The 26,248-nt window shown below is 44.2% G+C and overlaps 4 protein-coding genes and 1 long non-coding RNA gene across 13 annotated transcripts; 2 read left to right on the top strand and 3 right to left on the bottom strand.

Moving 5' to 3' along the window:
- The first annotated feature begins 1,426 nt into the window (after nucleotides 1–1,426).
- LOC120458367 lies at nucleotides 1,427–13,769 on the top strand. Of its 3 annotated transcripts, none has more exons than XM_039645985.2 (11): nucleotides 1,427–2,236; nucleotides 3,316–3,451; nucleotides 3,545–4,608; nucleotides 4,980–5,054; nucleotides 8,744–9,964; nucleotides 10,195–10,536; nucleotides 11,611–11,928; nucleotides 11,988–12,135; nucleotides 12,198–12,403; nucleotides 12,726–12,909; nucleotides 13,177–13,769. In XM_039645985.2, the coding sequence occupies exons 1-11, from the start codon at nucleotides 2,107–2,109 to the stop codon at nucleotides 13,505–13,507; spliced, it is 4,155 nt and encodes a 1,384-aa protein (XP_039501919.1). In that variant the 5' UTR covers nucleotides 1,427–2,106; the 3' UTR covers nucleotides 13,508–13,769. The 3 variants fall into 3 exon arrangements, with proteins under 3 accessions (XP_039501919.1, XP_043862813.1, XP_039501921.1); XM_044006878.1 differs by having other exon boundaries at nucleotides 1,438–2,236; nucleotides 12,198–12,443; nucleotides 13,177–13,300; XM_039645987.2 differs by lacking the exons at nucleotides 1,427–2,236; nucleotides 3,316–3,451; nucleotides 3,545–4,608; nucleotides 4,980–5,054 and adding an exon at nucleotides 7,731–7,932.
- Nucleotides 13,770–14,926: 1,157 nt separating this feature from the next.
- On the bottom strand, nucleotides 14,927–16,703 carry LOC120458379 (probable cytochrome P450 6a13). The gene has a single exon (XM_039645999.2). It carries the CDS (start codon nucleotides 16,592–16,594, stop codon nucleotides 15,113–15,115), a length of 1,482 nt encoding a protein of 493 aa, XP_039501933.1. The 5' UTR covers nucleotides 16,595–16,703; the 3' UTR covers nucleotides 14,927–15,112.
- Nucleotides 16,704–16,839: 136 nt separating this feature from the next.
- LOC120458378 (probable cytochrome P450 6a14) lies at nucleotides 16,840–18,664 on the bottom strand. Its single transcript, XM_039645998.2, has 2 exons — nucleotides 17,436–18,664; nucleotides 16,840–17,373 (listed from the first exon to the last, which is right to left on the bottom strand). Exons 1-2 carry the CDS (start codon nucleotides 18,538–18,540, stop codon nucleotides 16,958–16,960), a joined length of 1,521 nt encoding a protein of 506 aa, XP_039501932.1. The 5' UTR covers nucleotides 18,541–18,664; the 3' UTR covers nucleotides 16,840–16,957.
- Nucleotides 18,665–20,506: 1,842 nt separating this feature from the next.
- Nucleotides 20,507–22,533, top strand: LOC120458377 (probable cytochrome P450 6a14). Its single transcript, XM_039645997.1, has 2 exons — nucleotides 20,507–21,990; nucleotides 22,047–22,533. The coding sequence occupies exons 1-2, from the start codon at nucleotides 20,877–20,879 to the stop codon at nucleotides 22,460–22,462; spliced, it is 1,530 nt and encodes a 509-aa protein (XP_039501931.1). The 5' UTR covers nucleotides 20,507–20,876; the 3' UTR covers nucleotides 22,463–22,533.
- Nucleotides 22,381–25,167, bottom strand: LOC120458384. 7 transcript variants are annotated; one of them, XR_005617188.2, is made up of 6 exons: nucleotides 24,782–25,167; nucleotides 24,331–24,719; nucleotides 24,050–24,279; nucleotides 23,248–23,995; nucleotides 22,806–23,177; nucleotides 22,381–22,487 (listed from the first exon to the last, which is right to left on the bottom strand). It is a non-coding gene; the product is annotated as an uncharacterized LOC120458384 (long non-coding RNA). The 7 variants fall into 7 exon arrangements; XR_005617189.2 differs by having other exon boundaries at nucleotides 22,806–23,747; nucleotides 23,817–23,995; XR_005617186.2 differs by having other exon boundaries at nucleotides 22,806–23,995.
- Nucleotides 25,168–26,248: the final 1,081 nt, after the last annotated feature.

Below are 26,248 nucleotides of genomic sequence, written 5' to 3'. Positions count from 1 at the left end.
TTACTGTTTGACTTTTACGTTTACGTAGTGCTGCGATTGCTTTATTTTTGTTAACCAATTACTCCACAATGTGAAAGCAGCAAGCATTTGTATCAATTTTAAACTAAATTTAAGGCCTAAATCTATTTTATATTTTAGGGGCACCAAAAAAAGAATGTGTTCTATTATTCCCAGCTCTAAAACACCAATTTCAAAGGGCATTTGAAGTTTTCTAGCAACGTGAGTGCGTTGCGCCGTTACAATTTCATTTTAAACAATTTTCGAGAGTCATTGCCAGGAGGTGTTGGAGGCGGGGAGTAGGGGGAAACTCGGACGAATCGCCAAGTGGCTCTTCCCCTTCCTCGAGGAACCCCCCTCCCAGCAACCGCTCAAGTGGGCGCAGCGTAGGCAATGCTAATGATGATAATGATGATGACGATCTGTAGAGCCAAGCTCCATCGCCTCTTGCCCCCCACCCCCTGCCCCAAGACGCCTAACACTTGAGTGGAGTTCCATCTAAATAAACAACTAAATTACACTTAAGAAAAATGTTTCCAGGCTGGCAAGAGGAATTAGGAAAAATCACCTCCAAGCACTTGGAAGACAAAACTTTGCAAAATTAACTAAATTAAGCTTAATATTAATATTAGAAATAGAAATAGAAGAACCATGGGAATAAAAACTAGCTAATGGATGCTGAACTAAATAAATATAAACTTTAAAGATCACTTTTAATTATGTCAAGAATGACGTTAGAATATCTGTTTGATATATTTTATATATTTTTTACAATTTCTATTGCTTGTTAATCTGAGTGTGGCAACAACAAATTACCGAGAGAGATGCTTACCTGCCGCAGTCGCTGCCCGCTGTCTCTGCCCGCGGCGCTGCCGCAGCACTGTCGCGTCTGCGCCGCTTTCTGCTCTTCCGATGAGTTTCGAACACAACTAAATCAGAATTTTATTCAGTTTCAATTGTTTAGCGAGTGCGGATCGGCGTCGAGTGCGCGAAGCAGCGAAAACAAGCCAAACCAAACGAGACGAGAACCGCAATAAAATAAAATAAAATAAACTAAAATAAATAGTAAAGCCCGATAGTCGAATTAAATGCAAAAAGGTAGACGACAAAGAACGAAGAAAGTAATTTAAATTAGGTGTGTACTGCTGGGGCTTTCTTGTCATTAGCGAAAAATTTGGGAGATTTTCAAAGTGTCAAAGCGCGACGAAAATGCCGTTATATTCGCTACATTTCCCAACGTAATTTACCGCGCCCCAAAAAAGAAGAAAGTCGCCGGCACAATCTAACAATTTCCACCATCAAAAAACATTGTATTACTTATATTCTGAGAATAATTCTTCTTTCCTAATTAATCATCAAGATTATTAGCGTAATAGTTTTTTGTTTATGGGAAGTATGAGCAAATAAGTTATTATTATTTTAGCTGCTTTCCGCATTCAGATGGCTAATGCTGGATTTACGCATTGATGAGCACTTTGTCATTCGCGTTTTTAATTATCGGCCAACTTTAAAAACTTTTGGGCGAAAGGTCACAGGCACCTGTGCAGTGAACTCTGACGTCATCGCCTGTAAGAAGGCTTCGTGCCGCTTGGTTTCCCAGGTTATTGACTCTCGGCCCCCCTCTCCCACTTGAAGTTACAGGCCGGACCCATCATAATTATGTGAGTCCGCTTCTTCCGAAGCCGCAGACTCTTAAGCCGCCTCTTGCCCGCGAACCCATAAATAAAGCCGATCTTGGCTTATTTTAACGATCTGCATATTTTGGCAACATAATTAACGGTGAAAAGAATGTGAAAAGTAGCGAATCGTAACGCGAAAGCCCGAATCACAAAACGAGAAGAGAAAGAAACACGCGACTGCAAAGAAAGGCGGAAGAAAGAAGCAAAAGAAGGTTTCTACGCGCCACCACCGAGTCTCCATCTCTCAGTTCGAAATCTCGCGTCCATCCCATCGGTGCCTCGAGCAAATCTTCTGGCCAGAAGCCCAAGTGAAACCGCCGATAATGCAAAAAGGGAAGTGCCAAAAGCAGCGAGTTAAGTGAGAGCAAATCTAAAAGAAAGCATCGTAATATCGGAAAGCGCCGCTGGGGTCATCAACTAATCGGGCCCCATGATCGCGATCAGCGATAACTCGCTTGGCCAGCGCCTAATCCGCCTCCAGGTAGCTTTCCTCCTCATCGGACTTTGGGATTCTACGGCGGCTCTGACGGTCGACAATCAGTTGGTATCCGCACGAAATGGTAAGTGAAAAGTTACTCATAGAAAAAAGTTTATTTGCAAACGGAAACACTGCTCTATAAATAAATAAATACGGCGGTTTTGTTTAATTTAGAAGCCAATGTCCTTTACTAAAGAACCTTTCATTCAACTTTTTTTGCTCACGCGACGTGATATAGCTAACGAATGCGTTTAACCATTAGATTCATCTCTAAAGAAAACAAAAGTATTTGATTTTTTTATTTAATTATATACTGTATATACTTAAATTTTACATCTTTTTATATAGTCATAGTTAAAACTTGTATGAACAGCATTTATTCAAATATACGCTTACAATTGGTCGTTTCAACCGGATTTATGCCATTCTATGAACTTTTACGAGTATTGTGCAAGCTGGAAAATCTTACTATATAGTCATAAAATGCCCTTGTTAATGACCCATTCTTGTCGTAAAGTAAAAGTAAATTACTTTGATATTTTATATCTACATGTATAACTTTATACTAAGAATTATATTTTTCCAATTTTATGCAACACAAGAATAATATCAAATATTAGTGTACCAAATATTAATTGTACTGAAATTTAACTCGAATTTCTTTAGTTAGGAAACATAAAAATTTTCTAAATGAGGTAATTTCTTGGAAAATATAGTGTCAAACTAATAACCATAGGCTGGGGGCCAATCCATCAAGCATGTCAGACCACAAACACCACAGAGCAGTGTGTTTTGTTTATGGTTTGACCTTTTTGAATTATTCATGCACTGACAAAAATTCTATGGGTCACCCAAGTGCGCCGCCCCTCCGGCACGCAAAGTTAATAAAATTCAAATTCAAATCCGAATCCGAATGGAAAACAAAGCCAGCGAACAATCGAAAAGAGCGAACAATTGCAGAGTCAATAAAACTAACCTACCGTAGAGTGGACGAAGTGGAGCACCATCGGTGGCCTTGAAAGTGCAAGTGGGGTGACGCAATTGTTTAGGAGCTAAAAGGAGTAGGGGGTGGAGGAGAGGGAGGGCCTGGGGTGGTGTTACCTAACTACCAGCTGAACCTTTTGTAATTGGGATCTCGCATTTACCATCTCGCATCGACAGACTGCTTCGAGCGGATCGCACTGGAGGCGATGCTGCCATTTGAGAAGACCTTCCGCACCGAAGACACCAACTCGCTGAAGATGTGCAAGGAGAAGTGCCTGCAGGCGGGCGAGAAGTGTCAGGCCATCTCGTTCGGGTGAGTCGTCTTCCACCTGTCACCCCTTGATTGCCCAATTTCCATCTTATGTATATATGTGTTTTCCTTCTCTTTTTTTTCGAAATTTTGCAGTGTTCATCGACGCGGAAACGGCACTTGTCAGTTGTCATCGGAGCAGTACGGCTCGGGGGGCGCCGGGCGACCGGGGGGCGTGATTTTCGATCCCGACTTTGATCTGTACACGCGCAAAACGAACTGCTTCGACTTGAGCGACAACTCGATTGCCGCCGGTCCGCAGCCCGTGCCCGGTCCCAGTGCCATTTCACCCGGACCGACGCCACTGGATCTGCCGAACAGGCCCTTGGACGTCGGCAACACGCCTGTGCTGGTGGTCAACCCCACGCCACACACTTCTGGAGGTCCACCGCCTCCGCTGGGACCTTCCGCACCACCGCCTGGCGTGGGCGATCGGCTGTACTTCTCGCACGATCTGTATCCGCTCTATAAGTATCCAACGCTTTACGAAAGCAACTATCCCTCGCCCAACGAGGAGGCCTACATCCCCGGCGGCTATGCAGCCAATGCCCCCGAGGTGGACGAGCGGTATCGACCCCACTATGGACCCATAGAACCAGCGGAGGATGGAGGTGTTAGGCCCACGCCACATAGCCCTCCTAGACCCATCTTTGGATTGGGCTACGGGAATGGCTATAGCTACGGATCTCCGGAGAGATATACACCGCCGACAGCGAGGCCACCGAGTGGATCTTCGGAGGAGCGACCCAGCTATGCCGCAAGGCCACCTCGTCCCACAGCCGATCGTCCAGAATATCCGCCCGGACCTCCACGTCCTACGGCCGATCGTCCGGAGTATCCACCGCGTCCCTACGACGGCTCCACACCACCCTCCTACGGGCCACGACCGAGTCCCAGCTACGATCCTGATCGCGAACCACGGCCGGACTACACCAATCGACCTGACCCGCCGTCCCTGTCGCCGCAAAGTAGTTACGGGATGAATGGACCTTCGGGACGTCCACCTTCCCCCTTCTACGAGGGTCCTGCCCCACCACGGGATGAGTACGTTCGGAGGAACGGCAGTGCCATGAGGCCAGGGGACGGATACGGAGGTTACGACGATGACAAAACGATTGCCACATACTTCAATCCGGATGACTATATGCAAGGGAATAACGGTAGGCTATAGAAATGTATTATGTCTCAAACAAAAACCCCTTCTTACGAGGTAAAAAACACCTGTGACGATCTAACCATCTACACTCTAGTGCTTATTTAAGTAACATAAATACAGAAAAAGTTTAGTATTTGTTAAAGAATTTAATAGATTATACAAATATAACAAAGCACACAAAGCATTGCAACGTATCGATATTGAAATAACTTTTTCAAATTTTGTATTAACTCATATCAATATAATTATTATTTAGTTCCCCTGCTAAATAATGATTTGGCATTCGAGATCTAGCATTGAGATGGTGCATTCTATTAATGTTTAAAATTAATTGAATATATAAACCAACTTATTCCCAAATATGTCTTGTTCTAGAACGACCAATGCCCGGCAATAGAGATAGGGATCGGAATAGAGACCGGCTTGGATATCCCATGGATGAAATGAAAGGTGAGTAAGAGCGTGGTGGGCCATCTCCTGGATTCCCTATATGCAACCAATTCATGGATTCGCACTGTCCCCTTAGCTAACCCCTTAGCCCTAGAGGCTTGTGCCTATAACCATATAAATATGCTATGACACGGGTCACTTGAGAGTTGCAACAACAATAAAACAATTAAAATTAGAATTAGCATGGCGCACAACTAAAACCCATTAGCTTTTGGGGCCCACGACGACCGACTGGTCAAGCGACAGATGACAGATGACAGACGCCCGATTGACCCACATTGCCTTGCTTTTATTTGCGTAACAAAACTAAACCCATTAGCCCGGCATAATGCTCATCGGATCTGGGACTCGGGGGTGAGTGGGCGGTTGCAGTAAGCATTCGCATTATTCACAATCGCATAAAATACACAGTGGAGCCGAAAGCTCCACTAACTAACCCACCCACAAAACGGTATAATAAATAACGCTGTGGCCAAAGTTTTGATAAATGGCAAGCGCAGTAGAATGGAAATGCAGGAATTGGGGTCACCCACATGGAATATTGGGCATTTTGGTTCTCTTAGATCATTTTGCACAGAAATAAGCTGCATTCGTTTTATTAAAGTTCTTACCAATATACCATACTCTTATATATGTAGTATGAAGCAAAACCAAAAGCTACAATATCTAAGAATAAGTAACAGAGTTAAAGCTTTATCCCATGCAGATTTAAATATTGAAATTAAAAAAAAATAACAACACGATTTTTTAAAGCCTGGTATATTTTATAGAGTTTAAACTAATTTTTATTATAATCTAAAAGCAAATATAGCTTATCTCGCTTTTCTAAAGGCCATCACATTTACATTGTATCAGGGTAATTACCAAATCTTCGCCAGATGATCAAACGAAAATTAATTCAACCAACTATTTTCCGGTCCGTTCATTTAATATGATCTCATTACTTTACAGAAGAAATTGAGTTGTCAAATGCAGAAGATTTATGACATTTCTGAAACTACCAAGCCAGATCATCAAAGAACGATTTGTGTTTTGATTTCAACGCGACTTCCTTTCGGGTTTCTCAAGTGTGACGGAGTTGGAGTACATGAACCCAGCGGGTGGCGGTGACATAAGCCTATCGAATATACCATATGCTACATGCGAAGTGCCAAGAGAATCCAAGTTCAAATGCCAAACTTGATGACGTTCGTTGGCGCAATTAATTGTGTTTCGGAGGTGGCGTGTTCGCTAGTTAGTTAGCTTGCTTTTATTTGGCGTGGGACAGATCGTAATTTACACTTGGAGATTGGGCTACAGCTGGCTGGGAGGCGGAAGCGATCTTCGCCATAGGTATCTCTAGTTTTTGGCGGTTCTATGGGGTTGTGCAAGATCTGAATAGAACAGAACGGAGTGGAACTGCACTCAGCATGCACACTCCTCCGGCACTCATTGTATGCAAATGGCAACACGAAGTCGGTGCACAAAAACCACCCACATTCGGGGTTCGAGTTCGCAGCACCGCTTTGGAACGGTGCTCCGCCTGACAGCAATGACATTGATTCAGGAACGGAAATGCACCGAAGTCGGATTCTTTTTGTGCTTGAAGGGTTATATGATCGATGGACTCATATTTGTGGTCAGGCATGATTGGGAAATGTAGTAAAACCCTGGGAACCCTGAGCGTTGATCAAACACTTCTTGAAAAAAACCAAAGACTTAGGAAAGGAACTTGATACTACGGGAATAAAATATATTCTTTTCAATGTAATACTTACTTAATTATAACTAATTAAAGTTATATTTTTTTGGTATTATGATATTATAGCAGTACTTTAAATTTTGTAATTTATACATTATCTTTAAAGTCAGGACTGGCTTAATAATATTATTACTTTTGAAATAGAACAACACAAAAAAATGAACTATAAATAAAATTGTTTGAAGGTGCTTTAGGCTGGTCATCGTCAGTTTAACTTAAAATGAAAATAGATTTTCCCTTTGAAAAAGCTCAAAGGCATTATATAGCTTCGAATATAGTTCATCCTTGAGCAGAAAATAAATTAGCAGCCATAATAACACGTAATTTTATAGATTATGATCTAGTGTGTAACTGTTTATCTATAACCTTTCCTAGTACCTCATTAAGACCGCTCTTATTGAAACGAAATAATAAGCATCATATCAGGTTGCGGCATCCTTGAGCTAGGTCTGTTAACGGTTGGCTGCCCCCATCAGCATCGCAACTCGCAGCGATCTGTACCCTCGTATTTTCATCTGAATCATTGGCTAAGATAGGCATCTTCCACCGAAAAAAGCCCCACTGAAAATCTCATTATACCGCAGATCCAAGGCTTCTGGGCAATGCGGCGAAGTGCTCTCCGCCGGGTGCCGGAAAAAAGAATCCACCGAAAGTGGGAGTAATTTTCTGAGATTTTCTGAGCAGTAGAGCGAAAAGCTCCCGGCTCAGAGGCGCAGAAGCGAAAAGCTCGGAAAACGCGCGCGTTTTTCTAACGCCGTATAAAACCGCAAGCTTGACCACAGCCGCTGTACATTCGCGATTAGAATCGCCAGCGCCGCACATCTAAAATTCGTGTCCGGAAATCGCATTCGCGTCTGCGTGTCCTGTGTGCGAGCGGGATGGCCAGCTGGCCCATTGTTTCGAGCGCTTGACATTGCACAGAAATTAATTGGCCCAGAACGCAAATTAAGCCATTACGTAATCACACCCAAATCACCGCTTCGGCACAATAAACTCCCAAAAAAATGTGGAGTACCTGTGGGGTTCTGTCGCTGCTTCTGCTTTTGTGTCGCGTCCATGACGGCGGATCGAAGTTCGTTAGTCCTACGCGACACACCGATCTCAGCAGCACCATTATCATAGTGGAGGACGCCAAAGGTAAGGTGCCATGCTTGTGGGTCATTCCACTTGGGGCCAAACTCTCGGCCGAGTTTCGGAGTGCGTATTAAAGTAATTTGCATAATTTCCATCGTTCTGCGTGAAAAACACTCTGTCTTGGCTCTGTGCTGGCAATTTTCCCGGAGATTATCTTCGGTGGAGTACACGGCACCCAACATGACTCGAACATAATTTACTCAAAACGGCAGCGGATGTGCCGCAAAAACTCGTCAGTGCAACAGAAACAGAAAACGACTTGGACACAAATGCACTTGGGAAATAAATTGTTCTTTCTTCTGAGAATCAATTTTAAAATTAAATTCTTGTTAGAAAGTGAAATGGCTCTTACAACTAGTCTGATCGTTTTATAAATGTGTACTTTTGTATTATACTTGCAGTTTTAATTAGTTTTGCTCTTATTATACTCTTGTCCGTATATTGTGGCCTTATTAAGTAAACATTAGGCCTTTATAATACATATTTATTTACTACAATGGTCTTAAAGCTTAGGCATACCCGAGCTAGCTTCCTTACTTATTGTTATTTAATTTTGGGATGGAAAATAGTCAGTGGTCCATTGAATGATCGTCATCATAAAGCTTCAGAATTATTAATGGCTTAGTAGAATAAACTCAGATTTTTCCAAGTGCATACAGCCATATAGTAACCCAACCCTTGAGTTCTGTCCTCGCTTCACTGCCTCCGAACGTTGAATGGTTGATATATTTTCCGCCTTTTTTTGCTGCCCACAATTGCGCAAGACGCAACATCTGCAACTGGCACTGCAACATCCACTTAATCCGCTTTTCAGCCTGCTTCCGACGAGTCCTGGCTGGAAAACGAATTGCCCCCCATTTCGTGCGCCGCTCCATATCCTGCGAGCGAGTAGAGGAGTGCATGCGGGAATGTGGTCGCGAGCGGCGCTTCATGTGCGAGGGCTTTAACTACAGGCTGGATCCCTCGGGTCACGGGCAGGGCGACTGCGAGCTGGTCGAGATGCCGCTGGCCCAAATGGACCTGTACTCCAGTCCGGACCGACGGGATGCCAATCTGCTGAGGCATCCCGACTACGACTACTACGAGAGGGATCGCAATGCGCCAAGCAGCTGTCGCCGCAGTGCTTGCCAGGATTGTTCCAAGGGTCCGGTAAGCAGTCAGCCTGTTTACTTCAAGCCCAGTGGAGGAGCAGGCGGATATGGTGACCGTGACCGTGATCGGGATAGAGACAGGGATCACTATCGTCCGCATAGCAGCACTGCCGTGGACCACTATCGCGGTCCATCTGGTCCTCCGGGCTCCACCTCCTACGAGCAAAGGCCGCCCTTCTCCTCCGAGTTCCACGGATCGCACAGTTCATCCTCGTCGGCATCCTCCTATGAGTTCTCTTCACATGCCTCAGGATCTAGCTCGGGTTCCAGTTCCGGATACTTTGGTCACACTCCCCCCAGTAGCTATGGCGGTGACCATCCCTACGTGGATCGACATGATTCCCCGCATTATCGCCCCGGAAGACCGGATCGCTGGGAAACTTTGCCGAGTAGCTCCGGTTACGATAGCTCCGCGTACAGACCGCCACGTCCGGAAACGGATCGAATCGACAAGTACCGCCCACCGTATCGTCCTGGCTCGGACTACTCACCCTATCGACCGCCAAGTCGCCCGGCGCACAACTACCTCGATCGCGATGGAGCAGGACCTCCAGGACATGCAGGACCTCCAGGACCGCCAGGGTCCAACAAAAAGCCAAACAAATTTGTTCCCTATCTGATTGGCGGCGAGGACAACTGGGGACACTACGGTGGTAGTTATGGTGGCAGCAGCAAGCACTCCTCCTCGTCATCCTCCTCCTACTGGGGTCTCACAGAGTCCCAGAGGCGCAAGGATCAGCACGACTTCAACTACTTCCAGCTGGGGGCACCACATCGTGAGTCCAACTCGGTGCTCAGCTATCCCGGCTCTGGCTACGACGACGATTACCCCCGGCGACGCAACGATTATCGTCAACAGTGGACTCGGCGAGCGGGACAAGATGGTAAGTGGCTTTTTGGGTACTTTAAAAACTTGGGGATTCCTTATTTCCGTTTTAAAATTGCTCTTAAGGTTTCCTTAATATGGCTATATAATTCGATAAAAACCTGTATAGATATAAATTTTGACGCCCTCCAACTTGCTGAATTCTATAGTCGGGCATATAATAGTCGGGGACATCGATTATATCGTTCTCTCCTGTTTTTCAACAATTTTATTAAATGATACCCACAGAATGCTCGGCGAAAACCAGCGAGGGATTCCGGCTGCACAAGACTGCCGTAAGGCACGCCTACAACGTGCCCACCTTGACGGAGTGCGAGCGTCTGTGCTCGGATCAGCGGCCCAGCTTCGTCTGCCATACATTCAGCTACCGGTACAACCAGGCGGGCAGGGACAACTGCATGCTCTGCGACCGGCCCATTAACATGCTCGACTACTACGTGGACATCGAGCCCGACCGAGACTACGACATCTACTCCATGGCGGACGACATGGACGTGTGCCGCCAGCCTCCACCACGACGACATGATACCGCCGGTCCTAGCACCGCACTTTCAGATCCCAGAAACGCACGTAAGTGTATATGATCAGGATCAATAGCCAAGTCGAACTTGGCATGTCCGTCCGTATGTCCGTCTGTCCGTATGAACGCCTCGATCTCGGGAACTATAAAAGCTAGAATGTGGAGATCAAGCAGGCAGCTTACAAAGAGATATAGATGCAACGCAAATTTGTTTTTAATTACTGCGAACTTTTTATAAGTCATGTTAATTTCTATCTAATTGCAAACAAAAACTAAACTATCTAATCTTATAGAAAATTTAAATATTTGTATACCCGTTACTCGTAGAGTAAAAGGGTATACTAGATTCGTTGAAAAGTATGTAACAGGCAGAAGGAAGCGTTTCCGACCATATAAAGTATATATATTCTTGATCAGGATCAATAGTCGAGTCGATCTGGCCATGTCCGTCTGTCCGTCCGTCTGTCTGTCCGTCTGTCCGTCTGTCCGTCTGTCCGTCTGTCCGTCTGTCTGTCTGTCCGTCCGTATGAACGCTGAGATCTCAGGAACTACAAAGCTAGAAAGTTTAGATTGGGCATACAGACTCCAGAGACATAGATGCAGCGCAAGTTTGTCGATTCATGTTGCCACGCCCACTCTAACGCACACAAACCGCCCAATACTGCCACGACCACACTTTTGAAAAATGTTTTGATATTTTTTCATTTTTGTATTGGTCTTGTAATTTCTATCATTTGCCAAAACCGTTTTGCCACGCCCACTCTAACGCCCACAAACCGCCCAAGCTGCCACGCCCACACTTTTGAAAATGTTTAGATATTTTTCATTTTTGTATTAGTCGTCTAAATTTCTATCGATTTGCCAAAAAACTTTTTGCCACGCCCACTCTAACGCCACAAACCTGCACTTCTACTAGCTGAGTAACGGGTATCAGATAGTCGGGGAACTCGACTATAGCGTTCTCTCTTGTTTTTACATAATATTATTCTTTTCCAATTTCTACCGATATTCCAGAAAATAAAATTTCTTGTTTTCAATTTCACCAGATGAGTAACGGGTATCTAATAGTCGGGGAACTCGACTGTAGCATTCTTATTTTCTTATTTTCAACTTATTTTCTGCAGAGTGCTTCTTCCGCGCAATCGATGCCACACGATTCTTTAAGTCCATTGTCCGCGACTCGCTGACCGTGCGATCTGTGGGCGAATGCGAGATGGAGTGCATCCGGTCGACAAAGTTCACCTGCCGGGCGTTTGCTTTCCGATACGGCCAGCAGCGACATGCCGGAGTAATCGACAACTGCCAACTGAGTGACTGGCCAGTGCGGGACATGGACAAGGAGCGGCACCTCATCCTGGACGCAGCATTCGATATCTTCGAACGAGCCAGCTATGGGCACGGATGTGAAATCCAGCCAATTGTGGATGAGAAGCACAAGAAACGTGGGTTCATTTGGAGATTAATTAGTTCGCGGAAACTATAGGTATCCTATATTTCTCAGTCTGCTATTTGGGTTACGGATCACCGGCTAGACTGCTTCCTCCGGCCATCAAGAAAGTGATTTCCGTGCCCTCCGAGATGGCCTGCAAGAAGGAGTGCATCCGATTCCGCGAGACGACTCCTTTCAAGTGCTTTGCCTTCAGCTATGGGTGAGATATAAGAATTCCCTAACCCAATTCGAAAGTAATGGCAATCTCTATCCACACGCCAGCTCCCATGCCAGCACCTTCAACTGTGAACTTTCGGACCTGGACCAGACCGAGTTGAAACAGGATGTGCACTATGCGAACACCAAGGACCGCGACTTCTGGCTCTTCGCCTGGAATCCATTCGACTGGACATGCCGGGACAAGGTCAACACCATTGGAGGATCCCGGGTGAACAATGACAGGCGCATGGACATCTTCCGGGAACCGGGTAAACTCAACCTACTAACCTGTTGCACCTCGATCCAAGTGTAAATAACGGGTAATATCGGGAGCTCTTCCCGTGCAGCGGATTGGCATTAGATGTGTATTATTAGCATTAGAACTTGTGTAAGCTAGCTTGTAGTGGAATTCGTTGTGTAAATAACATTTACTAGCATGTACAGAGTCCCCCAGCATAACCGAAAGACGAATCCCCCCAAAAAGCTACTAACCGACCGATTGCATGTCACCGTTTTCCAATTCGATTCCGATTTCCATCCCCTAAATCCCGTGTTCTCGACCTCACTAAACTTGCTTCTTGTCCGCTAAAGGCGACGTGGCCTGGCGTCATTACACCGTGTCCGGAAAACCCTGCCGCCGGAGCAGTCCTTGCGCCAAGAATCTGATCACAGGCTTCTACTCCTGCGAGACGGATGCCTCCGAGGTCGGCTCCTGGGATTACTGCTGTAAAGAGGACCACCCGTGCGGCTACAGCAAAGGATTCGATTACCCATGGTAAGTTGGAGGAGTCTTATTTTGGTTCTTCAATAAGGCTACCAATCTCCGTACTTTGTATAGATGATTTTGGGAGTAATAGAGTACTCATTCAGTAAATTTTAAAATATAGCAATCTAAAATACAGACTTATTAAAGTAATCTGCCCATTAACATTCATTTTATACTTAGCTAATGAAAAGCAACTAGAAAGGCAACTAAAAATATAGCAATTGGCTCACAATCCCTAAAAGAAGTGGCACCTACATAGTCCTTTACATTTTCCAGGTGCTTTGTGGGCGACGAGTCCGACCAGTGGCGCAAGTGCAGCGATCGGTACTTCCCCGGAAAGAACGGCACCCAGCCGACCCACTCGCATCTGGGACTGCCCAGTGTTAAGGAGAAACAGAAGCATCCACACCCACACCCACATCACTCCCAGCCGGAGACGGCGGCCAGTAGCGAATACGGCCAGCATCCCCCTCGACCCGGCGGACTGCAGAGCCTCAGTGACTTCGCCGCCGCCCGTCTGTGGCCCGTGACCTACCTGTACAGTGAGGGCCCGCCCAACGCCACCGAGTTCAGCAATTTCGTCGACTGCAACAAGGAGTCGTGCTAGTGGGGCGCTGATTTAGATTACGATTAGCAGATTAAGACATGCTTGTGTACAATAGATACCCTCATTCCCTAATCGCCTAATCACGAACCACGAACCCTACTCCCAGCCAGATGTACTTGGGCCGTGCGGACGTTGTCGTTGTGATCATCATTGAGATTGGATACCATTGTCGTCAGAATCGAGTGAAACCAATTAACTTATTAATCTAACTCCCTTGAATGTTGAATGCTACAGCTTGCGTGCAGGCATTCTTAGTTCCACTAAGCTGAATTGTATGTATTATTAATAAAATTAGTTTTTACGAAAACGAGTTTTTCTTGGGACAAATATTTTAATTTTTTTCGTCACAATTCGTCAAATCATTTATGAAATTTAATAAAAACTGTCCGTAATAATCATCATTCCATCCATTTATAGAGTGAAAATTTCTCAAGTGGGAACCCTTACTTAATTTTCGGTTTTGTGGTTCACGACATAAAATATTATTTACTTTGACGATTTAAATACTTTTTGCAAATTGTGTTATAATGGGAAATATCGAAGTTTTATAACAATTTTTTAATATCTTAAAATTTACTTTGTTCTCTTTCAATAATATTCTTAGGTTGCATATTCTCGTCACTAATCTTTTCGCTCTGTGCAACTCATAATACATATATACAGCCTCAATTCATTGGCGGTGTGGGTCTATACAGGGTCAGCAATTATTAATCTGTACAATAATTTCAAGAGCTGAGCAACTTCATCCTTTATCATATCTTTACATTTTTTCAACTAACCATTATGAGTTTTATAAAGAATGTTGCATTCAACTCTGCTGATAACAAATTTATTGCTTTAAAACTTTCCCAGTTGATATACTAGTCAGCTTTTGAGTGTGTTTAAAGCTCGGTCGCTACGTTATCCAGGACAACCACTAATTTGAGTGCTATAGCGATGAACTTGAATGGAATGAAAGTGTCAACGAACATTTGTACTAATTCGTTTTTTATTCTTTAGAACAAAATTATTGATTTAAAATTTAAATTTTAATTCTTAATTTTAAGTTATTCGCTTATGAGTACTGAATGTAATTTAATGTATCTGATACATTATGAGTCGTACAATAAAGTGCTTTCCAAAATGCTTATAAATTATAATGTCCTGTAATATATTGTTTCTATTACAATGTAAGGATATACCCAATAAGATGTTAGGCTATACTTTTAATTCTCCACGCATTTTTTTATAAATATTTTAAAGCTTTTGAGCGCAGCATTCTCATACTGAATTCACGAGTACAAGCTCGATTTTTAAGAGCTTTCTGTTTTATAATGTACATACGTAGAATACTCATATGAGTGCATATACAATTTTAATTCATTATTTTAAAGACAAACCATATTTGTGGCAATTTGGATTTGCAGTCATATGATATATTTATTATAGTTCGCTCTCTTTATTTATTTATTATTAATTAATTGTTTTAAAAAGCTTTCTGATAATAGACCATTTACTTGTGTTCATTTGTATAATGTAGGGATTATTATTAGTCTTTTGTAGATAAGAACTTTCTTACACATATTTCGTGCTGTCGGTATGATACATATTTTCAAATGACAACTGCTACTGTGCGGCAAGTGCGTCCATCCTCAACTGAACTCCCTCCTGAGTGGATATAAGGAAATTGCGGCTGGAAAACTTCAGCGGGATCTGTGTTTTCTGCGACCTGCTAAACTTAAAGTCTCTCAGGAGGTACACAAGACCCACCTTGACTTGCAGTTTGCCAAATCGCTCGCCTATGCAGTTGCGAGGACCCTCGCCAAATGGCAAATAGGCGAAGGGATGTCGGGCCCTAATCTCTTCTGCCTCAAAGCGACTGGGATCAAACTTCTCTGGATCGGGATAAAGCTCTGGATCGTGATGAATACTATGCACGGGTATTATTATCTTAGTTCCCGGTTCTAGGATGAGGTTGCTCCCCGGTACCTGGTATTCCTTGGTGGATCGCCTCAGCAAGTGAGGTAGTATGGGATACTTGCGAAGGGTTTCGGCTACCACTTGGTCCAGGTAGGGCATCTCCTGAACGGAGTCGTAGGTGAGCTTTTGATTGTTGCGTTTCAAAACGTCGAGTACCTCAACTCGTAGTCTTTCCTGGACATCGGGATTGAGGGCCAGCTCATACAGACAGAAGGACATGGTGGTGGAGGAGGTATCGAACCCGGCCAGGAAGAAGACTAGTGCCTGGGCCGCGATCTGCTCGAAGGACAATGCATCCTTGACTCCCTCCTCGCCCAGTTCCATTAGCAGTTGGATCAGGTCATTGCGCTGGATATTCTCCCGTCGCCTGTAGTCCAATGTCTGGCGAACAGTGTCCAGGAAGAACTCACTGACCTCCGGACGAAAGAGCCTGAAGCGCAGCTTTCTTGCCAAATCCGGCTGAGCAAACATAAAGCCCTGGACGAGCACCGAATGCAGGGGCTCCGTGGTCACCGATCGACCCATGCGCCGGAACCGCGACTCCGGATCCTGGAGACTATTGCACTCGAGGCCAAAAGCACAGCTGCCGATCACATCCGTGGTGAACCTCGCACACAGATCCTTGGCCTCGATCTCGCCGACCTGGAGGCGACACGCCTGCGTCAGCTTCTCGCCCACCTCCACCATGTTGGGGAACATGAATTTCATCTTGCCAGAGGTGAACACCTGCGTCAAATTCTGGCGCAACCAGCGCCACTCCGGACCGTCCAGGAAGAGAAGGTTCCCGGTCAGCGGATCGTCCCGCACATTATGGAAGAGTCCTCGATCGGCAAAGCTGGCAAAGTCCCTGATCATTATCTCGCGGATCAGTTCCAGATCCATGATAAACAATGACTTGGTCATGAACGTAAAGTAGCCGCAGTAGCGCTCCACTCCCCGAAATTTCCTATAGATCCGCAGGTTAATATCCGTCCAGTGAAGGTCCCTTCCCAGTCCACTCATATTGCCGCGGAAATACACCGGCCTTTCTCCGGCCACGCCCCTTCTGCTCCAGTAGCTGTAATGCCATCGGAGCTTGGCATATAGCAAAAGTCCGGCGGTGAGCACGAGAACCAGGAGCGTTAGCATGTTGTCCCCAGATCGATAGAATAGCAACTGAGTGGAAAAGTGGGTTACATATGTTTTTCGCCGGCTGAAAAGCTTTCCGCTCCTCTCTTTTCGGGGGCTCTCTTTTTTGATGGGTGTTATATGGGTATCCAAACGTACGCACAGTATCTTGCGTCATTTGAAATAAAAGTTCATGATTTGTGAACAAAATAGAGCGTTGCTAATGTTCTGCTTTCAGATCAATTATTATTTGAAAATACACCAAATGCAATGCTTATCGTTAACATATATTTAAGTCATAATTACTATTAGCTGTGATATGGGGCATTAGGTAGTCATTATTTATGTATCTTGCACCCTCTGCTTTAACTTGCATTTCCGTGTCTATATGCGTTCAACTTTTAGATGAATTCCATTCTTGGCCGACAAAGTGGGGCTGCGAGTGTCCAAAATTAGGGGGATCTCTGTTAACTCTGAAACCCCGAACTTGAAGCGCTGAAGCAAGGACACAATGCCAATCTTGGCCTGCATTTTGCCGAAACGTAGACCTATGCAATTGCGGGGTCCATCACCGAACGGCAGATATGCAAATGGGTGGCGGGATTTCGAATTATCAGTCTCAAAACGGCTGGGATCGAAGAGTTCTGGTTGCGGATATAAATCCTGATCGTGGTGAATACTGTGCACAGGTATCAGCAATGTAGTGCCCTTCTCAATGATGAACTCAGTATTGGGGACCTTATAGCTTTCATTTGTTTCCCGCAAAAGTTGCGGGAGAATGGGATGTTTTCGAAGAGTTTCTAAAAGTAAAGTTGGGCTAGCGTATTTCCCTCTGTAATAATAGTACGAGTATAATTCTTACCAGACAAGACCTGTTCCAAAAAGGTCATTTCAGCTAAGGCGTCGTAGGTAATCGTCCCTCCATCCAGAACCCTTTCTATCTCATCCCTTACTTGATTCTGGATCTCCGGCTGCAGGGCTAGTTCGTACAAACAGAATGCCATCGTACTGGAGGAGGTCTCGAATCCAGCCACGAAGAACACAAAGGCCTGGGCAGCCATTTGCTCCAGGGTCAGGCCGTGGGATAGATCGATACCCTGGCCCTTTTTGGCAGCTTCTTGGTCCTCCGCTCGGAGCTCTATTAACTGGTCCATAAAGTCGTTCCGTTTTATGCCGTTCTTGAGGCGATAATCGACGGTGTTCTTCACTGCCGACATGAAGAAGTCGGTCAAATCATCGCGAAGAGCCTTCATTCTTAACTTTTTTGCCCACTTGGCGTTGGTGAATATAAAATTTTGGATCAGCGTAGAATGACGGGGTTCATCGAAGACCATGCGGCCCTTTTTACGGAATTCGGCATTTGGGTCCTGGAGACTGTTGCACTCCAGCCCGAAGGCGCACGATCCAATGACATCCGTGGTGAACCGGGCACAGAGATCCTTTATTTCCACATCCCCATTCTCCACTTCGCCCGCCTTCACCGCCTTTTCCGTGGCGTCGACCAGGTGATGACCCACCTCCACAACCACTTCCGACATTTTTTTCATTTTTCCGGAGGTGAAGACAGGTGTGAGCTTGTGCCTCATCGATTTCCACTCATCGCCCTCCAAAGTGAGCAGGTGTCCTGTTAAGGGATCGTCACGAGTGTTGTTGAAGAGGCCGCGATCTTGAAAGTGATGGAAGTCCTTGATCAGCACTTGCTTGATGAGGTCGAGATCAGTGACCATGGCGGCTCGCTTGAAGAACAGGAACATTCCCGCAATGGGAGCCTTGCCCTTGAACTTGTCGTATATCCTCTGATTGATGTCGCGTAAGTGGTACTTCGTTCCGATACCCTTCATGTTTCCAATCAACGGTAGGGGGCGCTCATGGGGCACGCCCATTCTGGCCCAATATGTGTAGGTGTTGTGGTAGAATCTATAGGCCAACAATAGGACCAAACTCAATAATGCGAGAGTAAGCAGCATGGCGATCAAGATACTCGTTTAGATTCAGGTTTTCAGAACTATAGTACGCAATAAATGTTCATTTAAACGGCTATTTCAGTTTTAACGAATATTCTTCGTAGAACGCAAGACGAGAACTAAATTAGTGTTCGCCAGAGCGTAAGATATATACAGATTTCGGGAGCTTAATCGGCAATAAACAAAACAATATATGCAAGTCATATATAGGTAAGCTTTGACTCGACAAAGCTTTTTCCCATGGCTATCTAGTACTATCAGTACTGATAGATAAGGTTGTGAACAAGTACTATATTTATACACTGCTTAGTTTAAAAGAGTATACTAGATTAATTGGAAAGTTTGTAACATTTAAAAACAAACACTATAAGGTATTTTCATTTGTATATATATGCTAAAGCAGGTTCAGTAGCCGAGTTGTTATCATTTGTTAAAATATTTATTTATATGTTGTACACTATAAAATACACATGCATAAATTGCAAAAATACTTAGTTTTTTGCGATAGCCAATATATTTCTAATGACTTTAGGGCAACAGAAACATTTTAAACATTTTGGTGACTCAAGTTGCTATCAATAATTGTTGTCTACAACTCAACATGACCACCGTAACAAAAATAGCTGATAAGGAGTCAATGAAACGTTTGGCCTGCGAATCTATTGCCACAAAATGGTTTGGTAATGCTGAAAAGAAATGAAAATATCAGCGTGGGCTCTATAAATGTACTCGTTATCGCAGTAAAAATTAATGCAAATGAATTCTTTGCTTCAAGTTTATGTTCCAAAGGGAAAAGAGCTGGTGACCAATTTCATTAAATTAACACATGTTGAGACAGTTTTTTGCAACGGTGGTCTTGTAGCTCAAATGTTTTCCTTAAAGCAGAGACGAATGAGCACTGAATGCGCAATTCTATCCTCTTTCCAGGACACTTTTTTATTCGACTCCTAGAGTGTTTGTCTTTTTAATTGAAATGTGAGCCTGGGCGTAAACAGGAAAAGAAACCATCAGTTTATTGACAGGCTGTTGATGATTCGCTAGACGGCTTTCCTTCTGCCTTTTGGCCTTTCAATCCTTTAACCTTTAATTAAACTCGGTCCCGTTACTGTCCAGAAATCAATTCAAGCGTAAACCCAATAAAACTAACACTAAATCGATCCGCTGTTGTCACTGATTTCCCCAGGCTTATTACAAAGTTGCCGGAAAATTTACGCGTAAGCGATTGAAAGCCCATTAAACGCTATGCCAGATGGGCAGCGGTCTTTGTAGTGGTTGGTTCCCCCAGCTTCCTCCATGCAGGACTTCTATCTGCTCCCAGTGAATAATAAAACGAAGTCGCACCTAAAAGCATTTTGTGACCTTGTGCAGGCGTGTGTGGTGTTCTTGGTGCTTAAAGGATTTGGGCCTAATGCTCACGGCCCGTTTTATGCCGCTAATGCGCCATCGGATCCCATCGACATAAAAATCGTAATGCCGCAGTTAAGTGCAGCTCGAGTCATAAAACAAAAGCTGGAATTAAATAATAATGCAGGGCCAACGGCGATTATGCTTATTAAAATAGATGCTTCTTGCTGATTTTGATCGGTTTTCGCTTTTACAGGGGAATACTTAAAAACAAACCATATAGTAATATAATACGTAGTAATGTCACTGTATCACAACACCTTCTGAAATTTAAACATGTATATATGTACATATGTATGACTGGGGATGTTATGAGCAAACCAATTTATAATATTTTAATATAAAAACTAATTAGGAAGCTATCTCTCAGCGTGAATCACGTTTTATTGATGCCGGCTAGTTAAAAAATTACCTATTGTGTCTAGTAATTCTCTTACAAACTAGTTGTACTTATAGACTCTAAGCTTAACAAATGTATTGTTTATTTTGTTTGGGAGAAATCAATCTCTCTAAAGCGTCACAAAGCTCTTTAGAAAAACAATAATATCATCCTGCCTCAGTTGTTCCCAAACGCTGATTCAGTGAAGTCGGCTAGGCGACTAGTTTACGGTGCGGAATAAAAAGTTTCGTCAGCCTATTTGTTGACCAAATTCAACAACATTCATATATTTAACTACAACATTTTTATTCGATTTACCAAATAAATGGTGTCTAAAGTTCCAGTACTCTTTTGGTTTGATTGCATTATATAATTGGGTACATCGATATTCGTTTCTAGTTTAAGCAATTCATGATTAGTGCCATCGCAAATGTTTTTAGAAAGATAAGGAGTTGTCAAAAGCTCTGTTTGCTTTGTATATAAAGCCAAACTAAGCGGCAAAACGATCAGTGTTAACACAAGCTTTATCAAGAACAGTGTACAGTGACCGCTCGCAATGCTGTTTACAATCGCCCTTTTGGGCGTGGTCTTGGCCTTGGCCTACAGTTTGCATGTTAAAATCTTCTCTTATTGGGAGAAGAAAGGTGTTCCACACGAGAAACCTCTGCCTCTGGTTGGAAACATGAAGGGAATCAGTAGGAAGTACCATTTCCGCGATATCAATCAAAGAATCTATAAGAAGTTTAAGGGAAAGGCTCCCATCGCCGGAATGTACATGTTCTTTAAGCGAACTGCCATGATCACCGATCTGGATTTCATCAAGCAGGTGATGATCAAGGACTTCAGCTACTTCCAGGATCGTGGCGCTTTCAACAATCCCCGAGACGACCCCCTCACGGGCCACCTGTTTACACTGGAGGGCGAGGAGTGGCGGGCGATGCGGCACAAGCTGTCTCCCGTTTTCACCTCCGGAAAGATGAAGCAGATGTCGAAGGTGATCGTGGACGTGGGTCTTCGCCTGGGCGATGCCATGGATATGGCGGTAAAGGAGGCCAAAGTGGAGGGCGGCAATGTGGAGATCAAGGATCTCTGTGCCCGGTTCACCACGGATGTCATCGGATCGTGCGCCTTCGGGCTGGAGTGCAACAGTCTCCAGGATCCAAATGCCGAGTTCCGAGAGAAGGGTCGCGAAATATTCACCAAGCGTCGTCATCCCGCCCTAGTGCAAACGTTTATGTTTACCAACGCCAGGTTGGCCAGAAAATTGCGAATGAAAGTACTCCCCGACGATGTGACCGAGTTCTTCTTGTCGACGGTAAAGAGCACCGTCGACTATCGTCTCAAGAACGGCATAAAGCGTAACGATTTCATGGAACAAATGATAGAGCTCCGAGCGGAGGACCAAGAAGCTGCCAAAAAGGGCCGGGGAATCGATCTCTCCCACGGCCTGACCCTGGAGCAAATGGCTGCACAGGCCTTCGTCTTCTTCGTGGCTGGATTCGAGACCTCCTCCAGCACCATGTCCTTCTGCCTGTACGAGCTGGCCCTGCAGCCGGAGATTCAGCAGCGGTTGAGGGAGGAGATCGAAAGTGTGCTGGCCAATGTGGAAGGAGGAGAGCTGAGTTACGACGTTCTGGCTGAGATGAGCTATTTGGATCAGGTGCTGTCTGGTAAGTACGCATCCACACATCTAAATCAACTGATTTTAAGCCAAAACCTCTTTCAGAAACCCTTCGAAAGCACCCCTTGCTGCCCCATCTCGTTCGAGAGGTTAATCGAGACTACAAAATTCCCAGCACAGATATTGTGCTGGACAAGGGCGTCCTTGCCCTGATTCCCGTCCACAATATTCATCACGACCCTGAGATATATCCCGAACCGGAAAAGTTCGATCCCAGTCGCTTTGATCCGGAGGAAGTCAAAGACCGCCATCCGATGGCCTACTTGCCCTTTGGCGATGGACCTCGGAACTGCATTGGACTGCGGTTCGGAAAGATTCAGGCCAAGATCGGACTCGTCTCGCTGCTTCGACGTTTCAAATTTTCCGTTTCAAATCGCACTGAAGTTCCTTTGATACTTTCAAAAAAGAATTTTCTGTTGGGTACTGATAACGGCATGTACCTGAAGGTTGAAAGCATTTAAGTATGCTTGACATAATATAAGTTATCTGCAATGTTTAAAATAAAAGATAATAAGCGCAAAGTACATCGAAATTGTTTGGGCTGTAATTTATTGAAATATTTTGTTAAGGTGGAAGCTGTAACCGAAACTTTGTTAATTAAAAAGGTAAAAATGCCCGCGGCTGAATCAGATACCAAAACAAATTTATTAGTTTGTTTAGCAGCCAGCTAACTGGTATAATCTTTTTAAACTAAAATGTAATTTTCGCTACTTTATTTACTTTCTACTTTGGCTTTCTACACAGAGCTGGCGGCCAGCAGCAAGTGTAATGAATTTTAAAAGGAAAGTATCTAATGATACTTACAACATATCCTTTTAGGTACACAGCATTTAAAAGCGATTTGGTCTAGGATTGCCCAGAATACAATCCTCAAAAAGCATGACAAAGTATTCTACCGCTAATCTGGAGCCAAAATCCGGCTAAAACTTTTCCGTGACTCGCCCACTAAATTGCTCATTTCTCATGTGTTATTTGCCAGCTGCTAACCGAGTACGACTGTTTTGACAGAATTGCATGTGCTGTGCAATATGTTTACCCTGGATTCACCATTCGCGGGGAAGGATGGAGCCATTCAGCCAGGAGGAAGTTTTTGCCATGGCACTTTTTGATAGTGCAGTCACGCCACAGAATCCTTGGGGCAACGAAACAAAGCAAGGCAAGGCAAAAAACTTGGAGCTGCAAAACAAATGGAATAATTAGCCAGAATAAGATGAACTTCCTCACGGCAACAGGAGAACTCATAGACCAGGTGCAGTGGGTGAGGCCAGATTGGTATTCGTATTCCCTCGGAGATAACCAGGCATTTGTATCTGCTTCCAGTTCTCTGTTTTTCCAGCTTTAAGCTGAGAAATTCTATCGAAACGGTCTTGGAATCCCCACTGCATGACCAGCGGGCAAAAAAGTGAAAAATAAGACCACGAAAGCTCCCATCTCCCAGCTCCCAGAAAACACCGCCTGTTTGGACAGGGTAGCTGTTTCTGGGCCTCCGTGTTTTTGTATCTTTGTATTTTCAAGACTGACTGGACGGCCATTGATTCGCTCAATTGGAGGAGTTGTCTATTCGGAAAACAGCTGCCGTGATGGGGCGGAAAAAATACAATATCGCATGCCTCCGTGGGCGCTTTCGCACTTCCGTTTTTGTTTATGCGGGCAATAACTCATTTAGGCCAAATTCCTTTTCTTTCCACAGGCCATTTGAGCCCATGCCCTGATGCCTCATCATTTTCGGGGGAGTGGGTCCAACGCCTGTGTTCTCATTATTATGTTATTTACATTTATTATTGATTGATAACAAATTGCTAAGCATTGACTAACGAGCGCATATTGTGGCCGAAAGGTCAAAGTGTCGGGATCCACCTTCGCACCTATTTTCCCACCCGAAAGTCCGGCTGGTGCACGTAATTATGTGAAATTTCCCGGACGGAAAGTTGTATCTGGAGACTCCTCCGCTTCAGGTCGCTGGGTCACGTCGTTTTGTGGTTCTGTTGCTTGTGCTGAAAATGTTATTGAGACGCGATGAAATGAAACAAATAATATCAGACGAGTACCTGAACTACCAAAACCCAACCACACGCATATATGAGCTCAAATGTCTTAAATGTCATTCAGAAAATTAACTTCTTGACTTTAAATGAACAAGTCAGATTTATTTATGATAATACCAACTTAGGGTATTTGTGGCTGGTCTTCGATCACGCCTTCCCTCCACTTCCTGTCTGACCCAGAGATTTATGATCTCCGTAATGGCATAAATCATGCTTAAGTTACATTCATTATGCTTAGGAGGAGCCGGTTAGAGGACCTGCGGAGAAATTCTGGCGAAGCTTACCTTGGCGGGCTGTGCTGAGGTGCTCAAACGGTGTTGAACTTTTATGGCCAAGTCGGGAGTTTTGTGAGCTCTTCGCAAAATAAATGGCGTCGGCCGAAAGCCATACAAATTGCTAATTACTTGAGCTGCTAGGTGTTTGACTCACTTGAGTGGGCTTTGGCCAGTTGTGGGATCTCCTGGAGTGGCGATGACAGGACACTTTACAATTTCATTGGTCGCTTTATTTGCTGTTGTTTGCTGGATGTTTTCCCCGGGCGACCATATAAATTATAGGAAAATATTAGCTGGCCGATGCGGAAAAGCATTGAATGCAAAGGCATTTTTAGATTGCCTTGGCAACCAGGAGCACTGGACTGGAATAGAGTGGTTTTGTGGCTTTGTTTTTCCATCTGCATTATCAGCCGCTTGCTGTAAGTAAAATCCACTTTTGTGGCTTGGTATTTGTACTTACCAAAATAAAAAAGAACGTTCAATTATTTTGCCATGTTTTGTTGTCTGTAGTTTTGTGAACGGCGTCGGTCCCCAAACTCAACCCAGACCCTTTTAGATGTGGAATTGTTTATTGCTTGGCCGTTCTGCTGCCGAGTTTCCTTTGGCAATTGATTGTGAGTGTGGACACAATCAATTTTTCCAAATCGTTTGGCAGACGACACGCATTAAGTCGTCAGAGGACACCAGCAGCTGGCCAATTCAGCCAGGCAATAATTTATCATTCCGTTCGGGGTCTAATCAAATCAAGTCCTGATTTGATAAAAAGCCAACGCGAAACGGGATGTCAAAGGGCGCTTGTCTGCTTAACAATTTTTGTTTCTGGCAAGTCGCCAGAACAAATCCGCTGACATAGTTTTCGTCGAGCGACTTGATTAATGGCATTACTAGCTGCCACATACGTAGCAGGGCACACACGGCGTATGCTCATTTTGCGGAGCATCTGTTGCGACGAAGTGAGTCCACGTCAACGGGTTGTCACCGGCAAAAGTGCTGTGCCTGTGCTCATCCTGCACGTTTCTGCAGCTCGGAAATTTTCCGGCTCGACAGGTGCTATTAGTCTACTAACACCTTGATGTGTTGCCTTTTTCTGGGACAGCTCAATTGGTCTTCGATTTCTCGATCGAGTGCACTCCATTGAAGGCGCCTTGCACTTTTGGACTCTGACTGCAAACCGAAGCCGATGTGGCAAAGGGTTGTCCTCTCATTATGTCATTAGCAAGATGTGCTCCTCTTTGGCCAGATGCCTAAAAGCTGTATAAAAGGGTCTGGAAATTGAAAGGGGAACAGAAATACAAACTAAGTACGAAAAAGAACACACCATCCTTGTTTCATTTCAGTGCTTGTACAATAATTTTTGTATTGCAGAATTCCGTTTAATGTTATCTCTTTAATGGAGTTTTCGATTTATATTACCACCTGTTTTGTTAGCTTCCCCACGTACAAATCCTCGAGGATAGTAACGAGACAAAATGCAGTTCAATAAATTTGTAGCAGAAGGAATTTACGAGTTGGGTTTTGTAATTCCATTTGCAACATCTTTTAGAATCCCAGTTACCAGCTTACAGCAAACCGTGCGTAAAATTGTAGTACCAAACATTTTTCGGCGTAGTCGAACACATTTCCTTGCATTTTTATTTTCTGACATTGTTCTTTCATATCCTTGGCTTGCTGAATGTTGATTAACTTTGCGAAAACCCAAAAAAAATTCCAAATGTAAGGAAGCTGAAATTGGTACAATGTTTTAACAAGCAGCCCAAAAATATGCAATAAATCGACAGAGAGAAAGCTCAGTTTATCAAATGTACAAGAAAGCTAGTTTGCAGGCCTAAAGATAATATATCTTTATACACGTATGATTCATACTAGAGAGCTGCAACGAGTCAAACATATTTGTATATACTCGATACAAATACACTGATTTGGACTC

Source organism: Drosophila santomea, chromosome 2L (assembly GCF_016746245.2).
Source record: "Drosophila santomea strain STO CAGO 1482 chromosome 2L, Prin_Dsan_1.1, whole genome shotgun sequence".
Lineage (NCBI taxonomy): Eukaryota > Metazoa > Arthropoda > Insecta > Diptera > Drosophilidae > Drosophila > Drosophila santomea.
This window is presented reverse-complemented; position numbering and strand designations above follow the sequence as displayed.